The 12,600-nt window shown below is 43.6% G+C and overlaps 1 protein-coding gene and 1 long non-coding RNA gene across 2 annotated transcripts in view; one reads left to right on the forward strand and one right to left on the reverse strand.

Annotated features, from left to right (window-relative positions):
* LOC309859414 overlaps window positions 1–155 on the reverse strand; it is a 142,791-nt gene extending 142,636 nt beyond the window's left edge. Inside the window, exon 1 of the long non-coding RNA XR_014308676.1 lies at window positions 98–155. This is a non-coding gene — a long non-coding RNA (uncharacterized lncRNA). The remainder of the gene's footprint in view (window positions 1–97) is intronic.
* Window positions 156–2,965: 2,810 nt separating this feature from the next.
* KCNV1 (potassium voltage-gated channel modifier subfamily V member 1) lies at window positions 2,966–11,046 on the forward strand. Its single transcript, XM_082721351.1, has 3 exons — window positions 2,966–3,688; window positions 4,642–5,171; window positions 8,397–11,046. Exons 1-3 carry the CDS (start codon window positions 3,222–3,224, stop codon window positions 8,906–8,908), a joined length of 1,509 nt encoding a protein of 502 aa, XP_082577477.1. The 5' UTR covers window positions 2,966–3,221; the 3' UTR covers window positions 8,909–11,046.
* The last annotated feature ends 1,554 nt before the right edge of the window (window positions 11,047–12,600 follow it).

Here is a 12,600-nt window from a genome sequence, read left to right on the forward strand (position 1 = left end):
TGGCAGTGGAGGAGACCTGCAAGACTCAGGCACCATTTGTTAAGTAACCTCCAAGTTACTGGAGTTGTTAATCCAAGTTGTTAACTAACCTCCTTACCTGTCCAAGATTTCCCTTCTCATTGAAAGCTGTCATTCTCCTCCGAAAGCATTCTTCCTTCTTCACCACCATCTGTAAGGTCTAGGGTAGACCTTTAAAGTTAATCATTTGATGCAAGTTATTTACACAAAGGTATGAAAAAGGCTTAACGGAACTGTGGACTTTTGCCCTTTTCAGGGGCCAAATAATTGACAACAGAGGTGCTGGGGGTTTTTCTTCCTGTGTAAGAGAAGCTTGGCTACCCTAAATAAATTAATAAAGAACCTAAATGTAATGACAAAGTATTTACCAGGGTAATTTTAACTCCTCCCTATTGTCTATTAAAGAAGCAAAAGTTAACCTTCCAAAAGAACCATAACCTATAAACACTACACAGTTGTTTTTGTTTTTGTTTGTTCTTTTTTTTTTTTTTTTAATTTTTGCTGAAGTTGCTCTTCATTCTCACAGGGAAAAAACTTCATTTCCATAAGGACAAGGATCTTGTCTGTTCTTCTTTGTGGATCCATCTGAAGCACCTGGAACAGTGTCTGGTACATGGGGGGTGCTCAGTAAACATTTGTTGAGAGATCAGGAAAAATACATCCTTAAACTCCTGCCCTCCTTTAGAAATTTGCAAAGATAGATTAAAAAGTAAATAAAAGCAAACACGCTTTGATTTATTTGAAAGTCACACACAAAGGAGATGTCCCAAGCATTGTTTATGACTACAGCCTTTGATAAGTAGTCCTGGTTTGAATTTGGGCTATACGACCCTAAGTAAATCACTTAATTTCTCTGTTTTGCCTCAATATCCTTCTTCTGTAGAATGGGTATGCTGGAGCACCTGGGTGGCTCAGTTGGTTGAGCGACTGCCTTGGGCTCAGGTTATGATTCCGGACTTCCAGGATCAAGTCCCGCATCAGGCTCCCAGCTCCTTGGGGAGTCTGCTTCTCCCTCTGACCTTCTCTTCGCTCATGCTCTCTCTCACTCATTCTCTCTCAAATAAATAAAATCTTTAAAAAAAAAAAAAAAGAATGGGTATGCTGCTACTTCCTAGTATTGTTATTATGATTAAATAAGGCGCTGAATGAGTAAAAGAACTACAAAATTTCCTGGCATAAAATCAGCCCCAAGTTGTTTTGTTTTTTTGTTTTTTTGTTTTTTTTTTTTTGAAACATGAAATTTTGCTAAGGAAGGCACTGAGGCCCATGAAGTAAATCACAGCTGGAGGTCCCACAGCCATCCGGCCAAGCCAGAACCAAACAGCCCGGTTTCGAGTCAGTTTATGAAAGTTTTTCCCACTGTACTAAGCTCCCTGCTCATCTCTTTATATATGGTCTCTAAAACTACTTGCAAAAAGAAAAAGATGTGTGCTTCACACTTTCTCGCAAAGACTTTTCGAAAAATGCAAGATTCCCAGATGCTTGCTGGAAATATTGAGAAAACCCTGAACCATGCCACACAAAGCAGTTACTCTAACTACCCTAATCCTGAGTTTCGCAGACTTATGGAAAATTTATGTTCTTGAGCGTGTGTGAACACACAGCTCAGGCAAACGGGAATCCAAACAGCAATCCTTGAGGTGTCTTCAGGATGAATATAATATTCAGAGTCACCGAGTGCTTCTCTTCCTCCTCCGGTCTCACCTCCCTCGGCTCGCAGCATTCCCCACAGCTGGTGCTGGAAACCGCGAACTGCTCGCGAGTGCGGGCGGGGGCGGCCGAGGGGCCGGAGCCGGAGGCGGTGGAGATGAGGCGAGTCTGAGCAACGAGCGCAGCGCCGGCGCCGAGCTCAGCCTGGAACACAGGCTTCCCGGACCTGTCAAGTCAGACCTCACGTGCACACCAGGAGATCGAAGCAAGGCCACCTAACCAGCCGCGACCTCCGAGCGCCGCGCAGATGTGCGGGGAGCGGAAGGTGAGTCACCCTGCCCTCCTCCCCACCCCCCGCCCCGTGTCCAACAGGTTGCACCGGGCGCGACTCCAAGGGGCCCGGTGGGCACACCTCTAGGCTCACCTGGGCACCGCGCTCGGCTGCTCCCTTTACGGTGTCGGCGTTACTATTTAAACTCCTGCCCCAGCCCACGCCTTGTTCTATTCCTTGTCTTTTTGCCTTCCCTTCTAAAAGGAGAGCTCCGCTCTGGGCCGGAGAACAAGCCCAGAACGCCTGCTTTCTGGGAAACTTGGGCCGGCAGAAATGGCTAAACCCAAGGGCGCAAAGTGCCTCGATACGCGGCGGCAAACGGTGATCCCTAGTCCTTAGTCACTCACTGGGACTTCAGTTAACAGTCAAAACCAATTATCCTTATTCTTCAACCAGGAGGTCGAAACCAGAGGGAGGGAGGAGGAAATAGAGCGTGAGTGACAATCAGACCTGAATGAGAATGAATGGGAGCAGATGATGTGGCCCCCTCGCCCTGGGCACCCTCCGCCACGTGCTCACGCCCCCAGCGACCGCTCCCGGGGAGGCCTCTGAAGCCTCCGCAGGAAAAGACGACGGAGGAATACAGAGCCTCAAGTTGGAGAGAACTCAGACCCGGCTACCACTTCCCCTGCTTTCTGAACTTTTTTCCTCTTGGTCTCCTGGGCTGGAGTGAGTCTTACCACCACCCCCGCCCCTGGCCGCGGTTCGTTCCCCCCAGAGTCATCTTGTCGCCCCCCCCCCCCGCCCCCCGCTCCCTCTAGATCTCCTACCTCTCCCTCCCCGCCCGCTCCATCCCTCGGTAGCGAAGCATTGAATCCGTACACCTCCCGGGCAGGGAATCTCCAGCATAAACTTAGTAGGGGTCGGGGCGGGGGGTGGGGGCGGGGGGCGTGAGTCCGGGAAGGGCTTCGGCGCCCGGCAGGGTGCCCCGGGACTGTCCCCGCCTAGACCGCGTCTGAGCTTCCCCCCACCTCCGGCGCGACCCTTCAGCCCCGGCTCCCCGGCCCCCGAGCGCCGCGATCGCGCACTCGCCGCGCCCTAGCGGCCACAGGCGGAACGAGCACAGGGGGTGGAGAGTGGAAGGGTGCGCGGGCGGGAGGCACCCCCCTCGGGAGTCAGGGAAATCCCGGCTGCCACCAGGGGCCGTGCCACCACCCTCGCCGGACCGAGGCTTCCGGCGCGCCCCCCAACTTTGTGGCGCCCTCACACAGCGGCGGCGGGGATGGAGCTGCCTCCCCGAGGGCGGGCGCCGCCGGACTCGCCGCTGGACAGCTGCTCCCTGACCTCGCTGGACTCCAGCGTTTTCTGCAGCGAGGGTGAAGGGGAGCCCCTGGCGCTCGGGGACTGCTTCACGGTCAACGTGGGCGGCAGCCGCTTCGTGCTCTCGCAGCAGGCGCTGTCCTGCTTCCCGCACACGCGCCTTGGCAAGCTGGCGGTGGTGGTGGCCTCGTGCCGCCGCCCCGGGGCCCTGACCGCCGTGCCCAGCCCCCTGGAGTTCTGCGATGATGCCAACCCCGTGGACAACGAGTACTTCTTCGACCGCAGCTCGCAAGCATTCCGCTACGTCTTGCACTACTACCGCACCGGCCGCCTGCACGTCATGGAGCAGCTGTGCGCGCTCTCCTTTCTTCAGGAGATCCAGTACTGGGGCATCGACGAGCTCAGCATCGACTCCTGCTGCAGGGACAGGTACCCGAGAGGCGCGCGGTGGCTGGGCCGGGAGGCGGGCGCAGCGGGGGAGAGGGCAGCAGAGGTAAGATAGGAGCTTCACACGAGCCTCGCAGGATCCAGGCCTCAGAGTACCTGAGGCCATTTCTGAGCTGTTTAAGATCGGGTGGCGGTGATGTCTGGAAAGCGTCAGAGCCACCTTTGGACTGGAGCTTTTGGAACCTCTTCCTTTTTTGAATGAACGTGTGCCGATTCGTTTTGAAGGTAAAGGAGGTCAGGCCTGAAATAAATATTTGATGATGGAATAAATGAGTCAGAAAAGCTGTAATCCAAAAGATGCATGTATAGAGATGGAGGTCTCTATCATTTATCATTTATCATTTATCAGAGCTAGAACACTAGGGAGCTTTACCATTTATCAGATCTAGAACACTAACTTTATTTTCTTTTTATTTCTTTATTCTTTTTTGACATTTTTTAATGTTCAGTTAGCCAACGTATAATACACCATTTGTTTTTGAAGAACACTAACTTTAAACTTGGAGGGAGAACTGCTTTAAATACAGGAGATAAAAAATTGGTTCCTTGACTGGGAATGTTTGTGGAACTTTGATGATGACTTTGCTGTTATCTTGGTATTAGTGCTAGTTCTTCATGAACTAAGTTGTAATGTAAGTTTCCATTACACACACACAAAAGTTCCACATGGCAAACTTACGTTCTTGCATTAAAGTAGATTTGTTGTATATAAATCTTTTTGTATAAACCTCCACCAAGAAAGGGTCATTTTAAAAATAATAATCCTGAACAAATTTTGAGTACTGTGGGAAGGAGACAGCCTGGGTAAAATATGAATGGGCATTTCCTGCATTTTACTAACATAAAAAGCATGACCTCACTGCTAAGTTTAATTTTCTTTTGACATCTATATTTTTGAAAAGTTAGATTAATCACCAAGTTGTTTTCTCTAAAAGATACTTCAGAAGAAAGGAGCTGAGTGAAACGTTAGATTTTAAGAAGGACACAGAAGACCAGGAAAGTCAACATGAGAGTGAACAGGACTTCTCCCAAGGACCTTGTCCCACTGTCCGGCAGAAGCTCTGGAACATCCTGGAGAAACCTGGATCTTCCACAGCTGCTCGAATCTTTGGGGTCATCTCCATCATCTTTGTGGTGGTGTCCATCGTCAACATGGCCCTGATGTCAGCTGAATTAAGCTGGCTGGACCTGCAGCTGCTGGAAATCCTGGAGTACGTGTGTATTAGCTGGTTCACCGGGGAGTTTGTCCTCCGCTTCCTGTGCGTGCGGGACAGGTGCCGCTTCCTGAGAAAGGTGCCGAACATCATAGACCTCCTAGCCATCCTGCCCTTCTACATCACGCTTCTGGTAGAGAGCCTGAGTGGGAGCCAGACGACACAGGAGCTGGAAAATGTGGGACGCATTGTGCAGGTGTTGAGGCTGCTCAGGGCTCTACGCATGCTAAAGCTGGGCAGACATTCCACAGGTATTCAAATTTCAGTGATGCTTTTTAATTTGCCATTGCTTGTAATCATTAGTGCTTGACTACACAGTCCAAGAGAAGTGACTGTGAATTGATACTCTGAATTACCAACTCCCACCCTTTACCCAACCAGGATCTCCAAAAAGGTGTTGGGAAGCAAAATCCTGAAGATTTATAGAGGAGAAGATATCTCTCCCACTCCTTCTCTCCATAAGACAAGTGAAAAACAGTTTGACTGCTTGTTAACCTCGATTTTTTTACCCAATGCTCAGAAGTTGTACAAAAATTAAAGATACTCTGCCTGTAGAAGGTTCTAGATAAAATATGCATGAACAGCATATAAAGAGATGCATAAATTATTCATGATATATAGGGACATAAGCCAGTTTCTCTTCTGTGTCCAAGGAAGGGCTTACCCAACACGTTCCTGGGCAAAAAATAAAGTCAGCCTTGTAGGGCTTTCTTCAGCCATGCGGAAAGTGCGAAGACCAGGCACTGGTGGCCATCCCATACTTTTTGAAGAGACAATAGATATATTTGCTTTGGAAGAAAGCTGAAGACACTGATTAAATGCTTTAATGCTTTAGTTAGTATCTGAGAATTTTTCTTGTCCGTAAACCTGGATGCATGAGAGAGATGATAACAGGAATTCCTTAAAATCTAATGAAAATCTAATGAACGCTCTCCCTAGAGAAATCCTCACACAACACTCAGTTGTGCATGAAAGTTAGAGTCAAGGTCTGGGGTGGTCACACAAATCCATTAAGGATGATTCTTGAGTTCCTAAGGGCAAGAATTCTCAGTGGCTGGTCCTGTAGCTGTTGGATGTTCTGGAGTTCCCTTATGTTAGATTTTAGTGAAAATAAGAACCCTTTGAAAAGCTTCTTAACAAGCAAATTCTGAGCCCCAATCTGTGATGAGACAGATTTTAATATTCGGGGGTGGGTTGAGGAGCATACATTTTAACAGGCTCACAAGGGATTTTGGTGGACTCCACTTTAGAAAACGCAGGAGTAGGAGGATACCGTGTTAAGACAGTACATATTAACGCAATACACAAAATACAAGTAATTTAGCTAGAAAGTCCCATTACCACCTTATTTCCCTAAATATATGCCTGACTGGTCACCTAAACGAGGTTGAGGGTCATTGTCTCACCCTCTTCATATAGGGTGAACTTAACTTCAAATATGTTTTTTCCCCACATGTCTGAAGTAATTAGGACTTCTCCTAACATAATTTTGGTAGTGTATTTTCCTAGCTAGTCTCACAGAGCAGGGATTTGATAATGGGGTTTCCAACAACTTTTAGAAGTACCACTCTTTGTTTTCTGACACACATAATAGGATGCTTTCTCCTAGTATTTATAAACTCCTTACAAGATTTGATTTAAAAACACCCAGTGAAGACTACATTTTTTCCCAAAAGAAAAGAAAAAGAAAATAATAGTAATTTACTCCATGTCACCTCTTCAAAGTTTTTTTTTTTTTAGTTCCAAAGCAGTACAAAGTATTAATAAAGCCTTAATTTATTGAAAGGATATGAAAGCTTACATAAATATTTGACAATTTTATATTGTGCATCACATTTAGCAATTGATGACATATTTCCCTATGTATTAACTATAAATACAAGTTGAGAGGTATTCTAGAATAACAGGAGGACAATGGTGGGCCAGAGAGCTAAAGTGTAAATCCTGGCTGTGTAGCTTTGTACTAGACATGCCACTTCTCTCTGTCTCAGTTTCCTCATCAGGAAAATGGCATAATAATTGCATCAATCTCATATTGTTTTTTGAGTATTATCTGAGTTAATAGATGTAGCATACAGAAATTCCGACCACTTTGTGTTTCTTTACAAAATTATTTAGAACATTTCATCTTGAAATGAAAACAGTCTTCTAAACACTGCTTTTTCTCATGCTGTCAATATATTTCAGAAATGCAATTCAATGTAGACACATCAAGGCCAGTTTCCTAAAAGATATTCTAAAAAAAAAAAAAAAATCTTTTGAAGCTAAATGTCAAAATTAATGTTCCTTAATCTTTAAAAGTAGCTGGTAAATAATTTAAGAATATCTTAAAGTTTTAAGAACAAAATTTAAAAATAATGAGAGCACAAATGGGATTTTAATGCAATTTCAAATACTTGCTAGTGAATAAAGATTAAAATGATTCTAAAAGGTATAACTCTGACCTTCAGAGACAGCCTGACCTTCAGGCTGATATGACTTCAAAATTTTTAGCAGTGTTTGTGAAATCTGATGCCGGGGGAGATGCCATTTTCAACCTCTAGTCCCATGATGGGCTCATCTGACTCTCCTTAGGGCTGAGTTTCTCTGGAGATGGGATTGGACTCTCTTGGGTATCACATAGGAGTAGGGAATGCAGCAGTGCCTCATAGTGAGTGAATTTCCTAGTAGCTTCAGTCCCCCGTACCTTTTCGCAGTGAAAGAATAATCTGTATTCAGGTCTATCTCCTTACAGAAAAGCAGAAATCCTATGTACTCCAGGGAAATGTTTCCCTATAGCTTTGGTACTATGGGTGCGAATTTGAGTACATGTCACAGGAGTTCAGAAATCCCTCATGATAAGCCTTTAAGATGCCCTGTGGACGGTGAACGTGGTCTCATCTCAGTGTGGTCACTGAAGCCTAACTTGTTCCTGCTGGTTCACTTCCTTCTCCTGGTGGACACTCTTTACTGCTTCTGGCTTTCAGACAGCAATGCCCTGATTATGTTCAGCTTCGTTAGGAGGGTGAATAAAGCAGACACATAAAATGTAAGGAGACAGCATTAAACTGTGTGCCAAAGTGATGCACGGAAAAGCAGGCCTGGCCAAGTGAGCCCTCCACGTGCCACGCGGCAGTGGACTAAAATGTCATTCCTGCCATCATCCCCTGCCTGCCTTGTAACCTCATCTGTCACCTTTTGTGGGTGTTTCCATAGTAGGTGTTTAGTAAATGTATAAGTAGATGAATGAACCTAACTAGACTTCTTTCTATCCTTTGCAATCGGGCCCCACCAACGAGACTATGAGCTCCCCGAAGGAAAAGATGATGATGTATCATCTCGGTATCCCCAGAACACTGCCCAATGCTGGAGACGTGTTAGATGTGAAATGCATGTTTGTGGGCGGAGAGCCAGGCAGGAGAGGGGGAAGAAAGGGAAATGGAAGGTGGCAGGGGAGGAAGGGGTGCCAGTGACTGACGACAGTTGTTCTATTCCAGGATTACGCTCCCTCGGGATGACAATCACCCAGTGTTACGAAGAAGTCGGCCTACTGCTCCTATTTCTGTCTGTGGGAATTTCTATATTTTCAACTGTGGAATATTTTGCTGAGCAAAGCATTCCTGACACAACCTTCACAAGTGTCCCTTGTGCATGGTGGTGGGCTACAACATCCATGACCACCGTGGGCTACGGGGACATTAGACCAGACACCACCACGGGCAAAATCGTGGCCTTCATGTGTATATTATCAGGAATCCTTGTCTTGGCCTTGCCTATCGCCATTATTAACGACCGCTTCTCCGCTTGCTACTTCACCTTAAAGCTGAAGGAAGCAGCCGTCAGACAGCGGGAAGCTCTGAAGAAACTCACCAAGAATATAGCCACCGATTCCTATATCAGCGTTAACTTGAGGGATGTCTATGCCCGGAGCATCATGGAGATGCTTCGGTTAAAAGGCAGAGAAAGGGCAAGTACTAGGAGCAGTGGGGGCGATGATTTCTGGTTTTGAATTCACTTTCCATTTATGTACAAAAGCTTGTGTACAACTAAACCCAACTGATAAAGTCTTGATATGGATGTCTGTGTACTGTTGAAGAGTCTCTTTTGAGTATCACCCATGTTAGTTTTTACTGATCCATTGCTTGGTCTGCTAGAATAGTTCAGGTCCCCCAAACCAAGTGCACACTGAGTCTCACCACTAGTCATTTAACACAACCCAATACAAGGAGGCCAAATGTTTGAATCGTCAACTAGAAAATAAGAGTGCAATACAAACCACAAAGTTTAAAGCTTACGTATCACTGATTTTAGAAGTTCTTTGCATCACTAATTTAAGAGAATGGGAGTTAAGCTGCGTAGCCCAGAGCAAAAATAAGTGAATATTTAGGAACATCCTGAACGACTTGGCTATTTAAAGACCTTCTCCAAGTAAATAAATCAGTCCTTTCTCCATCAGTTAAAGCTGTTAAATACAACAATTCTCTTTGCAAGCAAAAATCCCTATTTGACGGCCATAGATGGTGACCCTGTCTTCTCTCTGGTGCAAACCCCTGGTCACAGAGGGACTAAGTTCTGATTCCCATTGTTACCATCTGAGGTGGGAACCCCCAAATTGCTTAGCCAACAGCAGAAGAGGCTTTATAGAGACTTCGAGAACGGTGCCTTCTCATCCTCCCCACGGATGGCATTCCTGTAGCCTACGGCAGGCGTCTTCCGCATCCCTGGGAAATCAGAGGGTCTTCAAAAATCTCTTTATTGATGTGGTGTTCAAATTGTCTTTAAAATCACAAATATAAAAATGTGAAGTTGTGAACATCCTAAATATAGATACTGAAATTATTACATAGTCTTATTTCATAAAATGAGAATGATATGTTGACTGATACCACCAGTTGAACTGGAAGATGTTTTATTTTTTAACAAAAAATATCATAGATCTCTGAGTGCTGGGGCATACAGCAAATGTTCAGACTGCATCCATGATAATGATAGAATTCATGGACATTCTGTTGTATGATTAAAACCCAAAGCTCTACACCTAAGAATTAGTTTATGATTCCCAATAGTCTAGTGGAGGAGATTTTAAAAACTAATACCTGCATTTCCAGTGTGTTTAATAGTGCCTCCAAGGGGATGAAATTGGTTCTTGGGGGCAAAAATATGAGTCCCTTTATTCCTAAAACAGATATATACGTGCAGTACACGAATAGATTATATAGAGTATAACTATGGTGTTAAAATCTCGTGGGGTGGAAAATTAGAGGAAAAAATGCTTTGGAGGCTCTTTGCCAGGGTTAGATTGTGCTAAGAAATACACATTGAGAAATACTGCTTTAATATATGGCTATACCATAGTTCACCAAGTCTATTTAAAATAGCCTATTGTATTATGAACCACAAAAAAACAGGGAAGGGAGGAAAGAGGGAAGGAAAGAAGGAAGAAAGGGAGGGAGAAGGAAGAAAGAGGAAGGGAAGAAAGAGGAGAGAAGCCATTCCATTATAAGAGGCCATCTATTATAAAATGCATCCAGATTTTGGATATGTAAAAATTTTAAATATGCATCTTAAATCAATAAAATATCATATATACTACCTCCGGTTTTCTGGTATGCATGCTTAAGCTCTGAAAACCTTTTCAGTGATGTCATGAGTTTCAGATTGTATGCTAAAACATTTTAATCCACTTGGCTTATTTCCACTTCTCCCAAATATTATGAAAGATTTAAGAGATATGAATGGTAATAAAATAAATATTTTCCCTCTTACACAATTCACAGGTGCTGGAGTATAGCATAGGGCCACTAATTCTAGTATAAATTCCATCCATAGTCTAAAGATGAAACAGAAGTTAGGTATAGAAGCCAAACTTTCTGTGGCTTCTCTAGAACTCTCCCCATTAAGAATAGTTGCTCTGATCCAGGTTTGTGTTCTATACTCATTGTGTATGCTGTTATTAATCCCAAAATATCCCTATTAAACAATTATTATTATGCTGGTATAAGTATTAGTTTATTATATTTATTCATTCAACAAATATTTATTTAGGACCCATCTGTGGGCTGGGCACTGGAGATTCTTAAACCAGACTAAGTCCTATTCTCTTATATTTAATATTCTATCTGAGGGTTTGAGGCGAACACAGATGGTAAGATTGAGATATAAGAAGGTAAAATAACCTGCCTAAATTCACACACTCCACATACTGGTGACAGAGTCCGGAATGAACCCCAATCTGCTGGACCCCAAAAAAGATACTCCTGAAAGTCATATTATAGATTTCATTATTCCCACACAGCCTGGGGATAGGGATTCATTTCATAGCCAGGCAAGCCAATTTCTTGTGGATAGAGAAGTTGCCTTAAGAAAAATTTCAGCGTATTCTCGGAGGTGGAATGGTGCTTATAAGGAACAGCTATTGGGTCCCTGGGTGGCTCAGTGGGTTAAGCCACTGCCTTCGGCTCAGGTCATGATCTCAGGGTCCTGGGATCGAGTCCCGCATCGGGCTCTCTGCTCGGCAGGGGTCCTGCTTCCTCCTCTCTCTCTGCCTGCCTCTCTGCCTACTTGTGATCTCTCTCTGTCAAGTAAATAAATAAAATCTTTAAAAAAAAAAAAAAGGAACAGCTATTGCCATGCTTTACAGCCATTATTAGACAAGAAAAATATCTGTAGAATAATTAATAGCTAGAAAAATGCAAAAACTGTATGTATTCCATAGAGATACATTTTTCTACCATCAAAGATTCTTAACACGCACTTCGTAAATGTGATATGTTAGCAGTATATATTTTGTCAAGATGTGGACATTTCAAAAGAAAATTTTAAATACCATCGCTTAGTCAACTTCGCTGTTAAAGTATCAGCATACTTATTCAGCAATGTACATATAAGCCAGCCAAATTTAATTTAAATAACATGAAATAACTGTTAATTTTATATCCTGTCATTTGAAAAACATTTAATATTTTTTCACAAATGTAGGAATTATTGCTACAAAACAATGTATTTAATTTGGAAATATAAATAATGGAATTATTGGCTTTCTTTAAGCTTTTTAGAGAACACTAATTAAAAACATTTGTGTGCACAGAGGTAATGCCTGAATATCTAAAAGAGCAATTTTAAGAAGTCACTATGGTGTCTCTAGCAGAAGTGTGGCAAGATGAGCATGTGTTACTAGGTTCTTTTCTTTTATATATAAGGAATTATTGCATCTATCATTTTAATGCAAATTAGTGTTAAATATAATGTATTAGGTGCATAAAGAAGTAAACTGAGGTAGAAATCTCAGTGCTGTGTTTCAATGTGGAATTCTTACTCTGATTAAAATCTTTGACTAAGCTTTTGCAGAAACTATACCTGCTGGCCCAAGTTATCGGAGCAACAGATTATCATTGGGTAAGATTAATGCTTTGACGAACATTTCCGCTGAAACATTTTGTTAACATGAAAAACCTGCTCTTTTGAAATATTAACCATTAATATCTGTGTCTTATCAGTCCTTCAGTTCAGGTCCAAGATACCGGTTACAAATGACGTGTTTTAGGGCTTCCCTTGGTGATTTTCCTTCACAAAGCGCCACCACTCCCAAACCTCTGCTAATACATGAAATAAAATGGCCCATAGGAGGGTTTTACTCATAAACCCCACTGGCAATTGTTTATGCGGCATGTCTTTAGGGTTACTGGGAAACGTCCTCACTTG

The sequence above is a fragment of the Mustela nivalis genome, assembly GCF_964662115.1.
Source record: "Mustela nivalis genome assembly, chromosome: 2".
NCBI lineage: Eukaryota > Metazoa > Chordata > Mammalia > Carnivora > Mustelidae > Mustela > Mustela nivalis.

What these genes read in the sequence shown, in the direction of transcription:
- KCNV1 (XM_082721351.1), top strand. Translation starts at nt 3,222, where the DNA reads ATGGAGCTGCCTCCCCGAGGGCGGGCGCCGCCGGACTCGCCGCTGGAC. An exon ending in GACTCCTGCTGCAGGGACAG is followed by an intron (nt 3,689 to 4,641) that starts GTACCCGAGAGG and finishes TTTCTCTAAAAG; the next exon opens with ATACTTCAGAAGAAAGGAGC. An exon ending in GCTGGGCAGACATTCCACAG is followed by an intron (nt 5,172 to 8,396) that starts GTATTCAAATTT and finishes GTTCTATTCCAG; the next exon opens with GATTACGCTCCCTCGGGATG.